Genomic DNA, 18,907 nt, shown 5'->3' on the forward strand with positions numbered 1-18,907 from the left:
GTGGCCTCGTCTCATATTTTATTCCGACGATGTTAATCAGCGACGATTTATTATCATTTACAGTTTTTTAATATTTCTGTCTAGATGAAACCGCATTGTTTTTAAAGCGTATATTGCATGACCGTATATTGAAGTGCTAAAACATTAAAGTGCTTTGTTTGTGAAAAACATGGTTACGAAACAGCTGATTACCTACTTCGAATTTCAGAAGATCAATAATCCAATTTTCTAACTAATTTGAAGCAAACCCTATTCCTTACAATTTCATTAAAGACGGGAAGCCGCTGTTTATTTAGTTTTAAAGTATAAACAAACAGCTACGTTTATCAAAAGATATCTTGTTTTCAATAGTTTACATTCTGTATAAATATGAATTCGATTTATAAATCAGTGTTATATTGATTTTGTGAACTCATAGGATTTGTAAGCACACTAAAAACATTAAAATAAGTACTACGCATTTAGTTGAAAAACGCTCATTTGCAAACGGAAACCCAAACTAAATACTCCAGTATGAAACAATTTAAAATCATTGTGGAGTCAAAGAGAAAATGCTGGTCGGTTAAATTTCTGCTTAGGTTGTAGCGATATCTAAATAGCAGCTAGGTTCTGTTATTATCACGGTTGAAACTCTCAATGGTATTGGAAATGCATTGTGCAGCACTTTCGTGACCGCTACCCTATCTACTGAATTGTGGTTTAGTTGAAATTACTATGAACTTCGTATTACTTTATATCTAATGCACACAGACTCATTTCTGACAGTTTAACGCATAGATATACTAGTTTGACGCTAATTAGCGTCGATCATTTTAACTTTATAGACAACAGCGTCGCCCGTTTCCATTTCTTTTAAACTATTCTCCCGTTTTCCATTATGAAAGACTAAGAAGCACATTTGAAACGAGGGATGGAAATTAAATAAATACTAGTATGACAGATATTGACCTTAGAGATATCAAAGATTTCTTTGATTAAATTTTAACACATTTGAATAATTTGTGTGTAATTATAATTATTATTGATTTAGAATTAATTGTGTCGATGTTTGTTGTTTCTGCGCAGTTGCATATTTGTAAGATAACAATATTACCGTTGATTCGATCTCTATGGAAATTGGTATCTACCAATCACATTTGTATATCTTACTAAGCGAGCATAAACACAAACAATGATATCTTAATACGAGTGCTAAAACATGTAATGGTATAACTTCCACTATGTTATTTATCAATATGGTGAGTTGAGATGGGTACGATGGGAATGCAATTCACATTAATGTACACTTTTTAATATTTTTATATGTCCATTTTCTAGATTGAAACATCTTCAGATTCTGTGTCAATATGATTTCCGCATACTCAATAATCTGATTTGATAAAATAAGATACCTGAATGAACCAAATGTCCTCCGAAATTATATTTAAGTACAAAAAGAGTTTTTGTAGCTATTCCTGAAATTTATAGCTTCAGTTCCAGGGTATTTGTAAAGTTTTGAGTGTATAAAATATGCAAGCGGGCGAAGCAAGCACAAAAGCTTTTGTGTTGTAATGAAAAATTAAAACTGTGTATTTTTCGAAGTCTGTCCTTCTATCCGTTTGGTTAATTTGTTCTATAGAAATATTTTTTGTCTTTAATGCTACATTGAGATTAAAAACAAATATCATTTTTGGTTTAAATGTACATAGAATATACTCATAACTTCTTACCGAGTGAACCGATTTTTATGATACATTTTTTATTTGAAAAATGGAGCGTCCCATGTGTGTGTGCGTGGGGTTTCATTTAAACTAGGTCTAGTTATGACAAATTTAATAATTATCTCTTTGCCTACTGCTGAAGTAGTTATTAAACATTTTCTAAACAAACATTCGAATAGCAGTCGACGCAAATAACATTATTTGCATTTAAATCAATCATTAGTTCTGTATCACTAGTATTAATTCCATTCTCATTAAAATGCCCTATCAATTCAATCCCAATGTTTGAATATCCATATTAGTTTCCACTATATTGGCGAGATTAGGTCAAATTACTATTTGTAATGATGATCTCGGAATATATAAATTCACAAAACCCTTGACTATATAATATAAACTTTAATTAAAGTGGAATGTACGCATTGCAAACTGCTTAACGAGTGTACAGAATAGAGGCCAGGCAATTTGTGAAGTAGACACAGTCCTTTAAAAGTTACCTCTCTCGGGGAACATAACTGAACTCTCAATGCAATGTAGGTACTTCTTATTGTTAGTTAAGCTATTCAGTTCATTGTATGCGGTAAAAATAATGCAGTTGGAATATACTTACACCCATTTCTTTAATTCGAACTGAGAGCGCACTTGCTTATATTTTGCTGTAGTTAACTTTGGTATTAAATTCATTTCCACATGAGGTAATGTATTCAGGTTTTTCTTGTTATTACCTTATATGTTTTTGTTGAATTTTTGTATATTGCTTGATTTTTTTTTTCAAATTTAAAAATGTTTTTGAACTTTTTTTTGCATCTTACATGTGAATAATTATGAGTAATCAAAAAATAGTGGTGGCTCAGTGGTTAGGACCTCGGACTTAAAATCGATAAGTCGGGTCTTGGAGACTAGGCGAGCGAGCAAGAAATAAATTGATTTTTCAATTTATCTGCGCATGTGGATAATATCATCACTGCTTAAAACGGTGAAGGAAAACATCGTGAGGAAACCGGCACGTCGCAGAACCAAAAATGTGACATCCGCCAACCCGCACTTGATATGATGATGAATCAAAATGATGCTGAATTAAATACAAACTCATTAGAATCATGATATTATTTATTAGTTCAAAGTCCAAAGTTCATGAGTAGGAAGCACCCGCTCCTATATGTACATACTTACACTAGTCCTCCAGCATTATCCAAGCAGTAGCAGCAGTCATAACAATACTTAGTAGTAATTTTGTATTGAACCAAACAAACAAAATTGAGCTTAAAAATGTTAAAGACTATAACCATTTATAACTCTCAGTTCCCTATCCAGATATATATTTTTTTAATGTTATGGAAGGATCTTTATGACACACTTATTGAATAGCGAATATAATATTCACCTGATTTGACGAATTATGGGGTTCTAAGGGTCACTGACCACTATAGCAGAGGGTGGATTCAATTCCCGCTACTAGTATATATTGCGTTATGAATATTGTTTTTTATGTCTGTGTATTTGTCTTAAATGTACTTTGTTCGTATATTGCGTATATTTATTCAGTATGCTTTGGTTGAAATGTTATAAATTATCGGCTCATTTATTTATGGTGATGCAAATCACCATAAATGCCACATGTTATCGCAATAAGGAAATCTATCTCTTCCATAAATTAATGTAAATAAATCTCTTCAATATTACTTATTTTTCGTGGAAAGGATAAATTTTATTATTCATAAAGTATTTGCATAAGCCCTTGCTTCGCTTCGCAACTAGATATTGAAAATTTTTTTGTAGCTTCGTAATACTCATATTGAAAGTTACAACAAAATCAATTCAGTGATTTGATAGCAATAGTGGTAACCACCCAAATCTTCCATATACTATTATAATTATAAAAATCTGCTACTATTCATGTAATATTGTCGTTTATAAGTTTAAAAACTTCTTCTTCATTCGAATACTTACACCAAATCTCCATGTGTTCCATGCGTTTCACAAGACGGTTTACCTCGCCAACGTTCAACTCATTAAGAAAATCCAGAGCAAATTAATTAGCACGTCGTAATATCACGTTAGCCGAGGAGTGTAAGTTTTGGGGATAATGTTATATTAATGCTACTCATACTAATTTGCTCGAGGTCTTAAAATGAGGTCACAGTAAGTTCAAATTGTCTAAATAATTATCGTCCCTTGCGGACTACGTGAACTAAGAAGTGTTTAGTACCTGTGTGTAAAGTGTGGCTGTATTCTCTGCTAGCTGTTGTATTTCTGGAGCTTATAGACTGTTATATACAGATTTGTAAATCGGATAAGTAACTTCATCTTTCCCTTTTGATTTTTCACCCTGATTTGTTTATCTTACTTTTGTTTGCCATCTCGAATTAATATAAGTACTTAAATGGTTTTCAAAATAATGAGAAGCTTGCAGGGCGCGTTATTGTATATCTTACCCTCCCCTTTGAACAACTTAGCCACTCCATCTATCGCTAGTAAGGGAACTCAAATATTCATAGAGTAATTAGAAAAGGTTTTGGTACACGATCTCCGCTCTCCAGTGTTAAGGGCCGATTGAACTATCGCAAAGAAACAAGAATAATAATTTCTCACATAATGTTTATTCCCAATCTTTGGACCCTATAATGCTTTAAAACTAATCATAACATAAATACAACACTGCCATAAAATAAATTATCATCAAAAGTAAGAATTCATAGCGATTTACCCGCAATAGTCTACGTCGTCTGTGTAAAACCAATTTGTTTAAACATCGATCTTAATTTAAAGAATGATAATAATTGATAAAACTCGTTTTACAAGAGGACGTATCGAAGCATCTCTACAAAGCAAAAGTCAAAGCTCAACCGTCAATAATATAATTATTCTAATCTCGGTTATCCTAATCTAGACACATATTAATATTAATTACTAGATTTCAATATTACAAAGAGGTTGACAAAATAACGAACAAGTTCTCTAATAAATAACAGATTTCATATAAGAAAAATATTAAATGTAGACTCTTTGATTGTACTCACTCAGATTGAGAGAAATGAAAATTTGTACAATCAACGAAGATTTATTAACTCTGTTCAGATTTCAATTTGGAGACTGATCGGTGCCGAAGTCGGAGGGATGGACGAATAAAAACTTCCATTGAGGATCAGCTCAAATTTATTTGAATTAACAATGACGTCTCCAATGCGACAATAGTCAATGAAGTAAGAAATGAAAATTAATGAACATCTATAAAAGTCATAATAATGATACAATTAAGCTAAATTTATCACTATTTTTACAATGTCATTATGTTTTTTTTTCTTAAACCACAATAACACTTTACCATTGCTCTAAAAGCTTTAAATAATCCAAGTCACACAAATCTAACAATTAACCACTAATTTAAATATTTTGTATGATTTTTGCTCGATATACAAATAAGTTTACAGCGACGTTATCTCGTGTCACCGAAGTTTTAAAAGAAACACGTTCATTAATACTGAATATGAAAGCGAACATTTAGAAATTATTTTAGTAATTAAGCCATTTGATTAGCCTATAATAACAATAAAAATAACATTAAGACTATTTGCGATAAGTTTAAACAATAATAAAAAAAAAAAAAATTGCGCGACACTACTCGGGTACTATGCGTCAACCATATTTCGAAAACATAATCTAATCGTATGATTACTTTCTCCGCATGCGAAAACAACACTTAGTATGTATTAAATACTCCGAACGATTACTTTGTTTCTTTATGCTATTCATATGTATTTCTTAAATTAGTTATTAGCTAATTTTATTAAGGGGCACAGAATTGATATGTTTCCGATGCACGGCGTTTGTGTGATACCGCTTCACTTAACCTAACTTGCAAGGCGATGCTACACCCCTAGTCCTACCCTATCACATGCGGGCCAATGTCACGCGGCTCAGTCGACACGCTTCCACTTCTACTCGATATCGTAAACAACAATAAATTATTCATCGCATCGCATTCACCCGTTCGTTCACAAACTAATTTGATCTTAGCTAAATAATTCCGTTCCGTACAAGCTGAAATATTCAAGGTGAAATTTAGCCGCCAAGCGAGAGCTCCGTTAACGTAAAATCGATACTGTGTTAGCGTGACATATAGCCGATTGCATTACGAGAAGTAGACAAGGATACAGAATAAACGTCTCTATGAAACCGTTTGATTATCTCTAATTACATTAATATTACACGATGATATGTATCGAGTAGTCCCGCAATAGGTGACGTAGCCGTGTCCGCAGCCACTGGACGTCTCTTACGCTATAGTGTTGTTGGACGGAATCTTGGCGGCGCCGGCGACCGCTACGCAACGCTCATGAACACGCATACAAAGTTGTCTAATACAAACGTTCATAGTAAAGATGGAATATTGAGGAAAATTTTATAACGATAATTATGGAAGATTTGAAAATAATTCTAGAATCCGTGCTCTTAAATTGTGTAAGTGTGCATAAATTTAGTAATTAACTCACACTTAATCAATATTAGGAACATGCATACACGCAAGGATGGGAGACATGAATAAATTTTACAATAATAGCCTCTATGAAAAGGAGTGGCAGGTATAAAACTTTCGTTGTATTACAATTTGCGTGAGCGGTCACCGTGCGCCGGAGGTATGGGAGATCGCTACTACACTATTACACAATCACTTACATACGAATTAGCATAATAATATATCGAATTAAATAAGTAAACATTGACTTAGTATATATAATAGAAATGACAGCGATTTTACGATTTTTCACATACTCAAAAGATTTTTTTACAAGAATGTTGTCGGGCGAAGTGATGTAGCTTATAATGTACAAACCACAGATAATTTATAAACTATTTATATATAAGTAGAGAAAAACGCAGATCATTATAAGTCGATATTCAAAAAAGGTTTTCCTTATAAGGTACATGACTCGGCCCAGGTCTCCGGTATAGGAAATTGGAATATTTTATATCTCTCATTCCCGCCAGCACGCGCGCCTACAAATAATGTTTGGTACGTTCTGAGGTTAGTATTAAAGTTATGTAAATCGCTTATCTTTGGTGTATACGCCATGACGCTCGGTATGTTACACATTTATCGATCACTATAAACAACGTATAAAATTTTGCTAAGTTTTTCTTTTAAAAATTGACAATATTTCTATATATATTGACTAAGATATTTTCATAAGAATTCACTTACAGAAAATTCAACACGACGTGTACATGTCGAATCGTCGCGTCAACTTTGTCAGAACATCCGAAACCTTAATATTAGCCTATGCAGGGATATATTTTTTTTTTACTTTTTTTATATAATTTTTACATGTTACAGCAGAATACGTTTCTAGGCAACTATAATATAACATTAAGATTTTCATTTTTGGTTTATTGCTATGTCGGAACGAAATGTACTTTCCCGTCACCGCGTTAGACATTTAGGTAACTGAGTCCATTTGCATGCGACACTCAACTAGATAAAAATAAAAAATATATTAATTTTATCATTTCAGTTAAACCTAACACTCCAGTAATTTTATTTCATTACACCGTTTTATTATTATGTATGAATAACTTTATTAAATATTAATGTAACTATGCTGATCGTCTACAATAAATACCCTTACCTAATTAATATAGTATTGACCTAAAGGTTACACAGTAAAAGTATCTACTATTTGTTTAATAAGATTATTACCAAGAAGCTCGTCAAAGCATGCAAGTAGAATAATCATTTCACTATCAGCATGGCGAGTCGCCAGTTAATTACATCTAAAATTACGATTACATTTATTTATTTAATCTTATAAGGCCAATGCTAAATTCTCGCAACACTGAACTGCTCTCGACAACACCGCATCGTATACGAGTGGTAACAAACAAACATACATACAAGAAAGGTTCAAAGTAAAGTCGTGGAAAAAGTTTTGCAAGGCACAAGACATAAGTACTTAAACAAGAAATGAGTTATAGAGCTAGTGAAATTATTAAAGGGTCGCGAGCGTTACTGTCGACGCAGTGCTTGAGGACGATCCGATCGAGTTGAGTTTCTCTTTGCTTTTCACTAGTTCTTAAACTTGTAATAGAATGATACGATGCAAGTGGTCCCGGACTTGGACTTCGAGAGTTCAGTATCGTATTGCACTTCACAGTAAGCGGCACCAAGGGGCGTCACTATCTTATTACGTTTACATTTATTGCAAATATCCATTTACACATAGAAAGGATCGAAAGACCAACACTAAAGTGCCAGCGCTTTAACGAGTGTTCAAACATTATAAAAATTACTAAGAAAAGCATTAGGTAAATATAATTTGAAATAGTCATGAAATTCATTTAAATATACTAATATTATCGAGACTAAAACAAAAGTTTCGTTATTTATTAAAATACAACTTTTATTAAAAATCATTCAACTTGAAATATTTATTTAACAAAACGTAATCTTTCTATGAAGGGCACCTTTGGTTTTTAGCTTATTCGAATGAGATATATCCTAAAACGTTTTATTTCTGATATTACTCTACAGTCATAACAAATCCTCTCAGTTGAATACTTCGGCCTAGAAACATACAAAACATTCCCATACAATAAGTTAGTTGTAAATAAATCTAATATTACACAAAAAAGAACATTACATATTAAACATAGTTCATCAAAAAAAATAATTTTATATATTAAAATATTTCATTGCAAACGGTAAACAATAAAAGTGGAATGTTAATAATAAAATAAATCTTTTATGCTAAATTTGGTATCAACATAATACACCACCCTCTGACGCTGGTACTAGGAAAACATAAACATACAGAAGACGAGCACACGTAGCACATTATATATTAATTATTATCGAATCCAACATTGTAAAGTCAAATTTAAACAAACGGAGTAAGAATACAATTTCAATACGAAACAGTTATTTTAGGACTTTGACTTTAAAAAGTATGGACTTGATTTATTGTAAGTTATGCGATGGATATGTGAAATTGCTTGTGCGAGCTCCATCTTCCATTGCTGTGTTTCTGGATTGGATATGGTTCAGAGGATATAGATTGCGCGTCCCTCAGTGAGCTGGTTGTCAAGTGCCGAGAGCCACGAACGAACTAATGCTGTTCGACCTCTTCTCCCCCTTTGGCTCCCTGCTAATAAAACAAAACTTTAGACATCGAAAACTTTTGACAAATCTTTATTTAATTGCATTCAATAGTACTTGATACGAAGCGGTTTAGTTTAGAACTATGTGCACGGTGCAAGTGTTTTATCTCAGATACGATACTTTATAAACTTTGGAATCCTTATAACTTCGGATCGAATAAATATCACGTACTTTTGAAAGAGACGTGGAGTCCAAAGAGTTCTGTTAATTTTTATACCACACGGTTTTTATGAAAACTAAATATTTTTAATTGTGATTAATTACAATGTAAATTGATTATAGCAATACGAAACAGTGTAGTATTGAAGAGGCAGGTGCGGATACGGGATTCCGTTTGCCCGGGTAAATTTTCAATATCGTCAAGGAGATTGGTTTTATGAAGAAATATTGCGTAATTAAGTTTGCAGGGGTGGAGGATTGCATCGGGCCCCCATATCCGCGCCTGCGTAATAGCAAACAGTGCGCGTGCATACTTCATGTGCGAGTATCCAGCCGTTGTGAGCCAACTTATGCCTCGCGTATTCGACATGGATCGGCCCCTCCGAGCTGAGAAGCAGCGCGCCCTGCAGCCGGGCCATGGCGGCCGCCGCTTCGCTTGCATTAACGAAGTCGACGAAGGCTACTGGGCCAGAACCACCTCCACCGGTCAGAAGCCGCAAACGCGAGAACCCCGGACAGCTGCCATGATTACATATCGTGCCCACACTCGTATCCCCTCTCGCCTCGTGTGTTGCATGTTCGACTATGTACTGAGGGTATCTTAAGGATACCTCATGTGCCAGTGACTTCTTGGCCAGTGATACCGATATGTACTTGATTATATGAAGCCGAATTAAATGACGAGACAAAGCGCGCTTGTGAACTAGTATAGGCTGTTACGAATGTGTATATTTAATACATTGCAAAATAAACGAAATCATACGTGAAGCGGAAACTAAATTCGACATCATCGTCTGATCAAAAATAAATTTGGAATAACTCTTTGTTGAAACAGTGCAATGCGGTCAGTATAGTAATGTGGTCGTTGGTGCTATCAGCTATGTAACGTGTACATATAATGTTGATGTCATGCTAGAGGTGATACGGGTGCAGGCTTATATCTCGCGCAAACTAAGAATATTTACTTGCTCATTCTTCATGTTTGTGCGAGATGATTCAGATAATTATTTGAATCCAATACTGGAATCTCGTGATACTTGGTGCAACATGCACTGTGAAAGACACATCATACGTTAATCAAATTATTCTTATACTGCAGAGTTATAATTTTGTAATGCCGTGTGGTCATGCAGACATCGTGGGTAAGGTGGATATCAACTGGAAATATTTATAATAAATAAACCCAATTTATTTACAATATAATCGATTATTATAAATGAAATAGGTACAGTGTCTATAAATGATTATTAATATTTTCATATTTTTCACAGCATCCTAAATTCTAATTCCTAAAATTAACCTTACCTCAAATTTATTATAAAAAGTCTCACAATTTTCCCACATACTTAAAAAAAAGGATTATAATATCGGATGTTTCCAGTTGATTCCATAAATTTTCAATGCCGTCCGTACCTGCTGAATATCTCCTTCAGCTCGTGCTCCGACACGAACTGTCCCAGGTTAGCGACGAAGAGCGTGGAGCAGGGCGGGTGCTGGGTGTGCGGATGCGCGGGGTGCGCGGGATGCGCGGGGTGCGGCGCGTGCGCGCCCACCGCGGCGCCGGGCGAGCCCAGCGCGGGCGCGGGCAACACGCACGCGCCCAGCGTCAGTGGGGTCTGCACCGATATACGAGTATTTTTATAATTCCAGTCCACCAGTCTCATACAAGTTATAGCGCGGACTGATGAAATGACAATTGGAGAAGGATGGCATTTAGAAGTACAATTTGAAGAGGTTGATTGTAAATAGTTTGATAGCGTTAATAGGTATGGCGATAATTGTCTGTATTGGTTTATTAAACTCAAACTCAAACGCAAACGTTTATTTACTCAACTAGACTTCTTATAGAAGCACTTTCGTCATTTTATACAGTTTTAACATTTACCGGTTCGGAAGTACTGGTTCGGAAAGTAGTTTCCACAGAGAAGAGTCGGCAAGAAACTCTGTAGTGACTCTTTTAAAATAAAATCAATTTACAGTTTAGTTCTACATAATATGTAATATGGATATAACAATGATGCCAAAGAAATGTCCTGTGGGTCTTAAAAAACGTAAAAATTAAAGTCTTAGTAATAGGTTATACGAATAAAAACAGTATATCTACTGATCGATGGTTTTGTGTTAATAAATAGTATTAAAATTGAGGTATACAATTTATTACCATGTGCTTGATTGTTGTACTTATTGCACAATAACTAACAAAGCAAACTGATATAGCCAAAATCCAATGTACATGATATATATACAACATACATACTTGAAATTAATGACTTATGAATTTAATGTTATAACTAAAAATAAGGATTTTAAAAAACTCATAGTAAAAAAAAATTGAGGCCGTTGCCATGCAATCCATCAACAGTTGATAGACAATCCTAACCAGCACGATACATCATTTTAAAATAGACGTTGTTGTGTCGATGGATGGGATAGCTTTTTTGTTATTATTCTAATGTCATGCATGCATCTCTATGCATTTTTATAAAAATCGATATAATATATAGGAAATACATGTGAAAGCCCAATTATCATCAATTTCAGCTATAAATTGAGCGACAGTTGTCCTGCAGGTAAAAATAAATACTCACGTGGTGTGGCCTATCGGCGGCAGCTAGTCAGAGATAGGAACGCACGGGCGCCATCTGTGGGTGGATGGCGGGATGCACCAACCCATGCGACAGCGCCGGAAGTTCCCCTCCATAGGCCAGCGGGTGATGCCACAGTTCAGCTCCTCCACCCGGAAAGAATGGGCTGGCTAAGTCTGCACACATGGAAAACGATTACCACCAAAACCCTCACATGAGGTTCAGTAAAAAAAAACCAGGCATATTTACAAAACCACTGACATGTTTTCCTTAGATTTCCTAAATATTTCCCCGCTCTCCCATTTTCTAACCTGAACGTGACTAGACAAGAAAACAAATGTTCAGAAAGTTTATAGTATATAGCAGTAAAGAACCCGACAGATCGACTGATAGGTAATAGCTTCGCGGAGCCAGGCTTTGCGTGGTACGTGTAAGCGATTACAGATACTTGCCCAAACTTGCGTTCGCTCGACACGATATTTCATCATTGTATTCTTTGTCATGTAACATTTAAATTACATGTAATTTGTACATTTACGTTTAACGGCAAAAACAAAAACTTGATAGAAAGGAGTATATATTCAGAAATATGACTTAAAGTGCATGAAATGTTAGGGAAAAGTGGTAGTGAAGGAAGAGAGGTAAAGTTTTCATTTTCCCATTTCTTAACTTGACGTAATCGTACCAAGAAAGTTGAACAGAGAACAATGTAAACACGGACCAATTTGCTTTCAAATTGTTGTAGTTGTATAATGCTTATTGGTGATGTTATGCAAAGTGTAGTTAGATTGTTGGTGCTGCGAAGACGATCGAGCGAACGCGGGGCGGTGTGTGCATACGGCGGTACTTACGTCCAGTGAGTGGGTGCATCAATGCGGGGTGTGCAGCTGGCGCGGCTGTGGCAACGGCCGGCTTCGGCTTGCTGACCTTCGTGTTGCTTTTAGCGAACTCCAGCCGAATCGTTTGCGGCATGTCGGGGTCGAACCGGACGCCCTGCTGTGAACAGCCGCGAGCGGTGCGGCGCTCCGATATAATGACGATGGAACTGTCACATGCCGCGTACCCGAGTGGATGTTATCCACAGGGGGGCAGTGATAGTCGCGTGTTGGGACATAAAGGGACTACTCTAGAATAACTGATGTTTCGTGAACGAGTACACTGGGTATGTTCTACATAATTGTTTCACAATCTGGAAGGGGGATATCGAAACGCAACTGATATAGAAATTTTGTAATTTAGATTTTCGCGCCTGCGCCTGCTTTAGTGCCGAACACAGTGCTCGGGGTGGGACATCAAATCCTGTCAAACAGTGACATGCAGTTGCGTATATACACCGCTTAATCGATCACACTCCGGAGTCAGGTTTAGTGACCCTGACTTGATGACTCGACGTTGGCAATTCGACGTGTGCATGGATTTAGCATATTAAACTTACGATGCGGTTACTCAGAGACGGGAAAATGTTATTTCAAGTCTACGATGAGAATATTAACTATAGTGCGTATTGGCTGTGTTGAGGCATGTGATGAGAAGAGGTTTTAGTAACACCGTGCTGTTTCGTTTTAGTATTTACAAATAGCGTAATCGCTTTGGTGTTTCTATCTCGATCTATGCAGAGATTTTGTTGTGACTTTGTTTGTGTTTTAAGCGATTCGTTGTAGGCAAACTTTATGTAAGTGACACTCTCACACAATGTGTTAATTGCTATCTATACGGAGAGTTGTACTCAGTATTGTTGTTTATTCGAATGTATTTCATCATATCGTTTTAGTTTACGATACCCTATAGCAGATTAATACAGCTCGATTATTTCACATAGTAATTTGCAAGAAAGTAAAATTTATCGTAACCAACCTGAAGGTCTTGTTTAGCAGCCTCAGCTCCAGCACGAGTATGGAACGTCACGAAACCCACGGGCTGTAAGAAACCATTCAGTAAATAATACTATTATTAAATATAGGATTATCTGTATAAAATACGAATAATATCGAATATTGGCAAAAAAAATCTTCATCTCAAATCAAATCGTCCATCATAATAATGTATATGGAATGATTTCTGTTCTAATGGAAATAATTCATTCATAAAGTAATTTTTTTAAATAACAAACTAAGTATGTAATGAACTCACCGATGCTGTCTTTCCATTTTTGCTTGTAACCTTTAAGAGAGAACCTTCGTATCCCTGTAAAAGAACACAGATTTATCAGTACATTGACCTAACTGCCCTAATACCTATGTAAATCAATGTTTCCACATCACGATAGTTATATCTTAGCATGATTTAGTGAAACTCGGTTCCGACGAAATACATTTAGCCGATCAAAAATGGTGCCGGGTCGTACCACGTACCTTTATGAGCACGCTATCCAACCCTCGTATTAACTTTAGGAAGTATGATAGCCGCGGTGCTATCCGTGCCAGCCGAGTATCGAGTAATCCTCCTTATCGATAGACTGAATCGATTCAATCCGAATATTACGTATCGGGGCATGACATTTGATATTTACGACGTCGTAATCCAAATCGAGCCTTCCAGTCGCGTGACGGGTGACGAGAAAGCCCTCTTTATTATATTTTTGTGCAAGAATATGTCTTCGATTTTCAATAAAATATGGTCCACTATTTGCATTTATGAATTGTAGAATCTTATGAATACTCTCCATCTACTAAATACGTGGGAACTATGTTTTTGTTTATTTAAAAGGGAATTACTTATTGTTTTGTGCCTATTTGTCTAGAAGACTATTATCACGATTAACTCATTTCTTTAAAAATTATTAAAAGTAAAGTGGCCAGTTAAAATGCTAAAAGACGGTAAAGCTAATTAATGACATAATATTATTTTAAAAATATCATCCTTCGAATTTTCTAATTCAATTATCAGAGTTAAGCGCTTATAATAAACTTTTTAAAGCGAATAATGAGCCAAAATTTGCCTTAACTGGTAACAACTGGTAATGCATATGATGGTATACACGTGCGCCATACAGCCGATTGCTTTGACAAAAGTTCCCAACAAACTTACTTCATATGCCCGAAACAGCAGATACAGTTCCCGAGGCTTCGCGTCCATGGGCAGCCCGCTCACGAACAATGTCCGCACCTGCAACCAACCATTTGTCTTTCACTATCCTTGTATTACATACCAAAGTTTTGAGCGATACAATTAACCGTGTATGAAGCTTTGCTGTATGTGTTTGTATTAAAATAGCATTAACTGACTTAAACTCATTATAAATATTTAGGGTTATTTATGAGTTTTGTGGAAACTGCTGCATATTTAACATGTTTTTGAAATACGATACCCGGTAGTTTAATTAACTTTGACGTTTGAAATATTTTCAATTATTGGACAGTAGGATAGTGTCTTGATATACGCTTGTTTTAATTAGTATGCATATTTTTAAATGAAAATGGTCTGCCGTACAGTTCTCAACCATTTTTATAAGGATGGCAAAATAAATAGTGATGCTTCATTTGCCGTCCTATTATTGATATACATTTTACTGCACCTTTCTTTAAATGTAGCATAAACCTGCATTAAAAAATGTTCTGGACAATCATCATTAAAGCAGCCTAAAGATTAATAATTGTAATTAATAGTCATTTTCCAGACAAAGGCGCGAAATCTTATAGAGCCGGTCTATTTTCCTCTTTTCACTTTGTAAACGTTTCAATGCATTAATTCGGTGGGTCCATTTAATGAAATAAAACAGCGCTCGTAATGGTGGCGCGATTTGGCGCGTGCGGGAAATGGAGATTAATTGCTGGTAACACCGGCCGCGGGTAGGCGCCATCTTGTTGTGCACCTTATTTATGCGTCTGAGTTTTTATACATTCCTTCCACTTTAATAATCAGTTTGCAATGGAAATGAAAGGAACTTTCGATTTTATTCTATACCACGCCGTAAACATTTTTGTTTGCAATAAGGATGTTAAATACGTTATATTCAATATAAAATAATATTCAAGTTATATTTCGTAATCCGTTCGACACGAGGGTTAATTCATACACATGATTAGAAAATATCAACAACCAAAAAAAGTCGCGTGAATTTACATATACGAATGTAACCCATAACCAAAATCCGAAAACCGATAATAAGTGTGCTTTAAGAGGCATTTTTAAAAACATATTTTGTTGAGGTTATGGCACTCGGCGGGAAGGGTGGCCTCTCGTATATATTTTATCGTTTCCGTGTCCGGTCAGCAGCAGAATGTTGGACCTTTATGTCGGCTATTTTCCACTCGGCTGAACGGGGATTCCCATATCGAGGATATGTGATATTTTACTTGCGAAATTTTTAATATTACCGTGCACGGCTTGAGAATTTACAGCGTATATGATTCAGGCATAAATCCCCACTTATTGCTCGTTGTTTAATAGAATTGTGAACGTAGCGAGGATATTTTATATACCTTTTATCTGTTATACAGTCAAAATTGTCTACCATTTTGGCTGCAAACATTAAGAAATTATAATAATTACTACCTACATCTAAACGCTTGTTACTATAAAACTTGTTGAATAGTTATTTCAATATTTCAAACTATGTAACAAAAAGGAGGTCAACATACTTTATCTGTAAACCCAAAAGTATTCACAATCCTTTTATAATCCAACACAATCGAAGCCCCCACAATCACAGAGCGCTCTTCCAATTCCCAAAGCTCACCAGCATAATGACCACTTCATATGTCAACTGTAATCCAACAGTTTAAGCATTGAAAACACTTGGTACCGTCAAACGCTCGTACATTCTATTATAAATCACAGAGAAGCACTGGCGGCCGGTCAGTCTGAAAATGCGCCCTACACGTCGACCATTTTACACTCCGGTGCGCTCGAATCCCCTCACTATTGAGTTATGTTTCATACCCGCTCAGAGAAAAGAGGAAAATTTCTAGAACCAACACCAGGGTTTTGTCTGGGAAACTTATTATCATGTTGCACAATGTTTCTAGCTCATGAAATTCAACGATTTAACTAAATATTATACGTTCAACTTCCAGCGTTGGCGTATAAATTGTTTAGTTTATATTATGTTCTTAAATGAATATATTTTTAAACTTTCCGTCGGGAAAATTATTACACATAGAACGTATTATTCATAACAATATATGCAAATATAATATAATGTTATGGTTTCATAAATAATTTTCTTTTTAAAACCCACTTCATATTTCGTAGAAAACGATAAATACAGCAATTACTTCTTATTCATCTTACAGTTGTAAATACGAAACAAAATAAATATGAATTTATTTTATTTCTCGAGTAAAATGCTTATCTCAATTTTACGGTGAAGCGAGTTTGAAGGAAGGAAACGAATATTTGATCCGTTTTGGGAATAGATAACGTCTACGGTTGACATTAATGCGGTGAAAAGTACGCGTTTTATATAACGCTCGCAATAGGAGAGCCATAAAGTATTGTAGAATAACATTGCGTCCTAGCTGTTTACCTTCAGCTATAAAATTTATGTCTATACATTTATTGACATAGATAGAGTTATATAAATAGGCGCCCCTATGGTCTTGTCTTCATGGTTCAAAACTACTTTTAGAAAAGCCCTAAAGGTAAGCTATACCTATTTAAAAATGTAATAAGAACTGTAGGGATATTCATGAAGGATGTAGGTTGCCACCACAACCTGTTATATAATATCTTATTTTAAGGCCATTGAATAAAACTAAAACGTGAATCATAATTCTAAAATCACAAATTGAATATTTAAAAACAACATTTCCACGCGCAACGTTTATCACTGGGCTACTGAATAAAACATATTCTATTTTATCATCTAGCGACATTCAATAACGCGCTGAAAATAAATGTAAATAAAAAGAATAAAGGTGTACGCACACGATCGATCGCCCTGGCTTGCAGCGAACCGAGTGGAGCGGAATGGCTCGGGGCACTGCACATCGAATTTATCATACGTCCGTGTGTACACATCTTTCCGAGTGCAAAATGTCATCTATTTAACATGCTCGCTAATTACAGTGAATTAGCTATAAATATAGTTATTGGAAGGGAATGTAGTTTAACAGATACCTACCTACGTACTTACGATTGCTTTGAAAAAAATTTCTTTCCAACATTTTGGTTTATCATTATATTGCGTACAAGTAATCAACCATTACATTTCGTAAAGGAAGCTCAAAATTGAAAAATACGAAAGGTAAACCCCGTTACCAACACAATAACGGTAACAGGTAAAGTCAACACAGAAAGCAATCCAATCAATATTCGCATTCTGCTTAACAAAATGACCTCATTCGTTCGGAAAGCACAAATAATTGAAAGCAGCATTTCGCGACGAACAGAAAGTTAATCAAATTGAGTCAGCCCTGTCGTGACCCTATTGTCGGGTATCATTTCCACGTGCAAAAGGGCTGTAATGAAAAAGCCTTCGCATTCAGCACCGCGAAACAAAGGAAATTGAAATTAAATGTCCGCCGACTGGTCAACAAGAAGCATTCGCCGCTCCAGCGGTATTACCTATCACGCTAAACTAACAGGATATTAGTGTGGCGATCTTTGTTTATTTAATTAAGCTGATTGTTGAATGACCCCACTGATCATATTCTCCGTATAACATATGTATGTGAACAATAGTAATTTCAGTATTATTATTTTTGATCTGAGAATTAACAAACTCAACTCTTTGATTTATTTTAAAAACTTTATAATTGCATTATTTATTTAATGATCGTAAAAATATATGTTGATATTGGAATATGGAATGCCATTTTATTTTTCATTCAATGGCCACTGAAATGTTAAAATTGTGCTTCCACGTATACATCTGTAAGTATGACATAATGTGTATAAAATAGGTATATACCGAACATATACCATTCCTTTCGGCAATGAAAAATACATATGACAAAATATATATAAGCTCCTGTCTTTCCTTCAACAATAATATAAGTGTGTTTTTTCTGCATTTCTCTATCTTCTGTGTGCAATAAAGTATTAAAAAAATAAGTAAAAAAATTATAATTAAAATAAAAAATTAAAAAAATCATTTATTGAACAAATTATAAATCACATACAACACCTAGACTCCTAATATAGTTCTTTCTATCAACATTTCGCTTTTTGCCGTAAATACAAATATAAGCAAAAAGAGATCTGTACAACAACGCTTGTGTATAATAGCACAACTATATAGAAGTAATAAAACTTCAGGACGGCAATTTTTCCTCGAGTATCAATGTCAAAGGCAATGATACAATACTCCAAAATAGATTCCTCACAAGTATCGACGGATAACAAGCAATCCGCTACCGAGAATA

The 18,907-nt window shown here is 35.1% G+C and overlaps 1 protein-coding gene across 1 annotated transcript in view; it reads right to left on the bottom strand.

Annotated features, from left to right (window-relative positions):
- Positions 1-4,281: 4,281 nt before the first annotated feature.
- The window catches only part of LOC119834026 (protein couch potato-like), a 130,721-nt gene continuing 116,095 nt past the window's right edge, over positions 4,282-18,907 (bottom strand). The window contains 8 exon segments of the mRNA XM_038358303.1: positions 4,282-8,839; positions 9,330-9,534; positions 10,429-10,631; positions 11,604-11,776; positions 12,452-12,596; positions 13,455-13,517; positions 13,731-13,784; positions 14,628-14,705. Coding sequence (XP_038214231.1) covers positions 8,804-8,839; positions 9,330-9,534; positions 10,429-10,631; positions 11,604-11,776; positions 12,452-12,596; positions 13,455-13,517; positions 13,731-13,784; positions 14,628-14,705 — 957 coding nt within the window. The 3' untranslated portion in view covers positions 4,282-8,803.

The sequence above is a fragment of the Zerene cesonia genome, chromosome 18, assembly GCF_012273895.1.
Source record: "Zerene cesonia ecotype Mississippi chromosome 18, Zerene_cesonia_1.1, whole genome shotgun sequence".
In the NCBI taxonomy this organism is placed as follows: Eukaryota; Metazoa; Arthropoda; class Insecta; order Lepidoptera; family Pieridae; genus Zerene; species Zerene cesonia.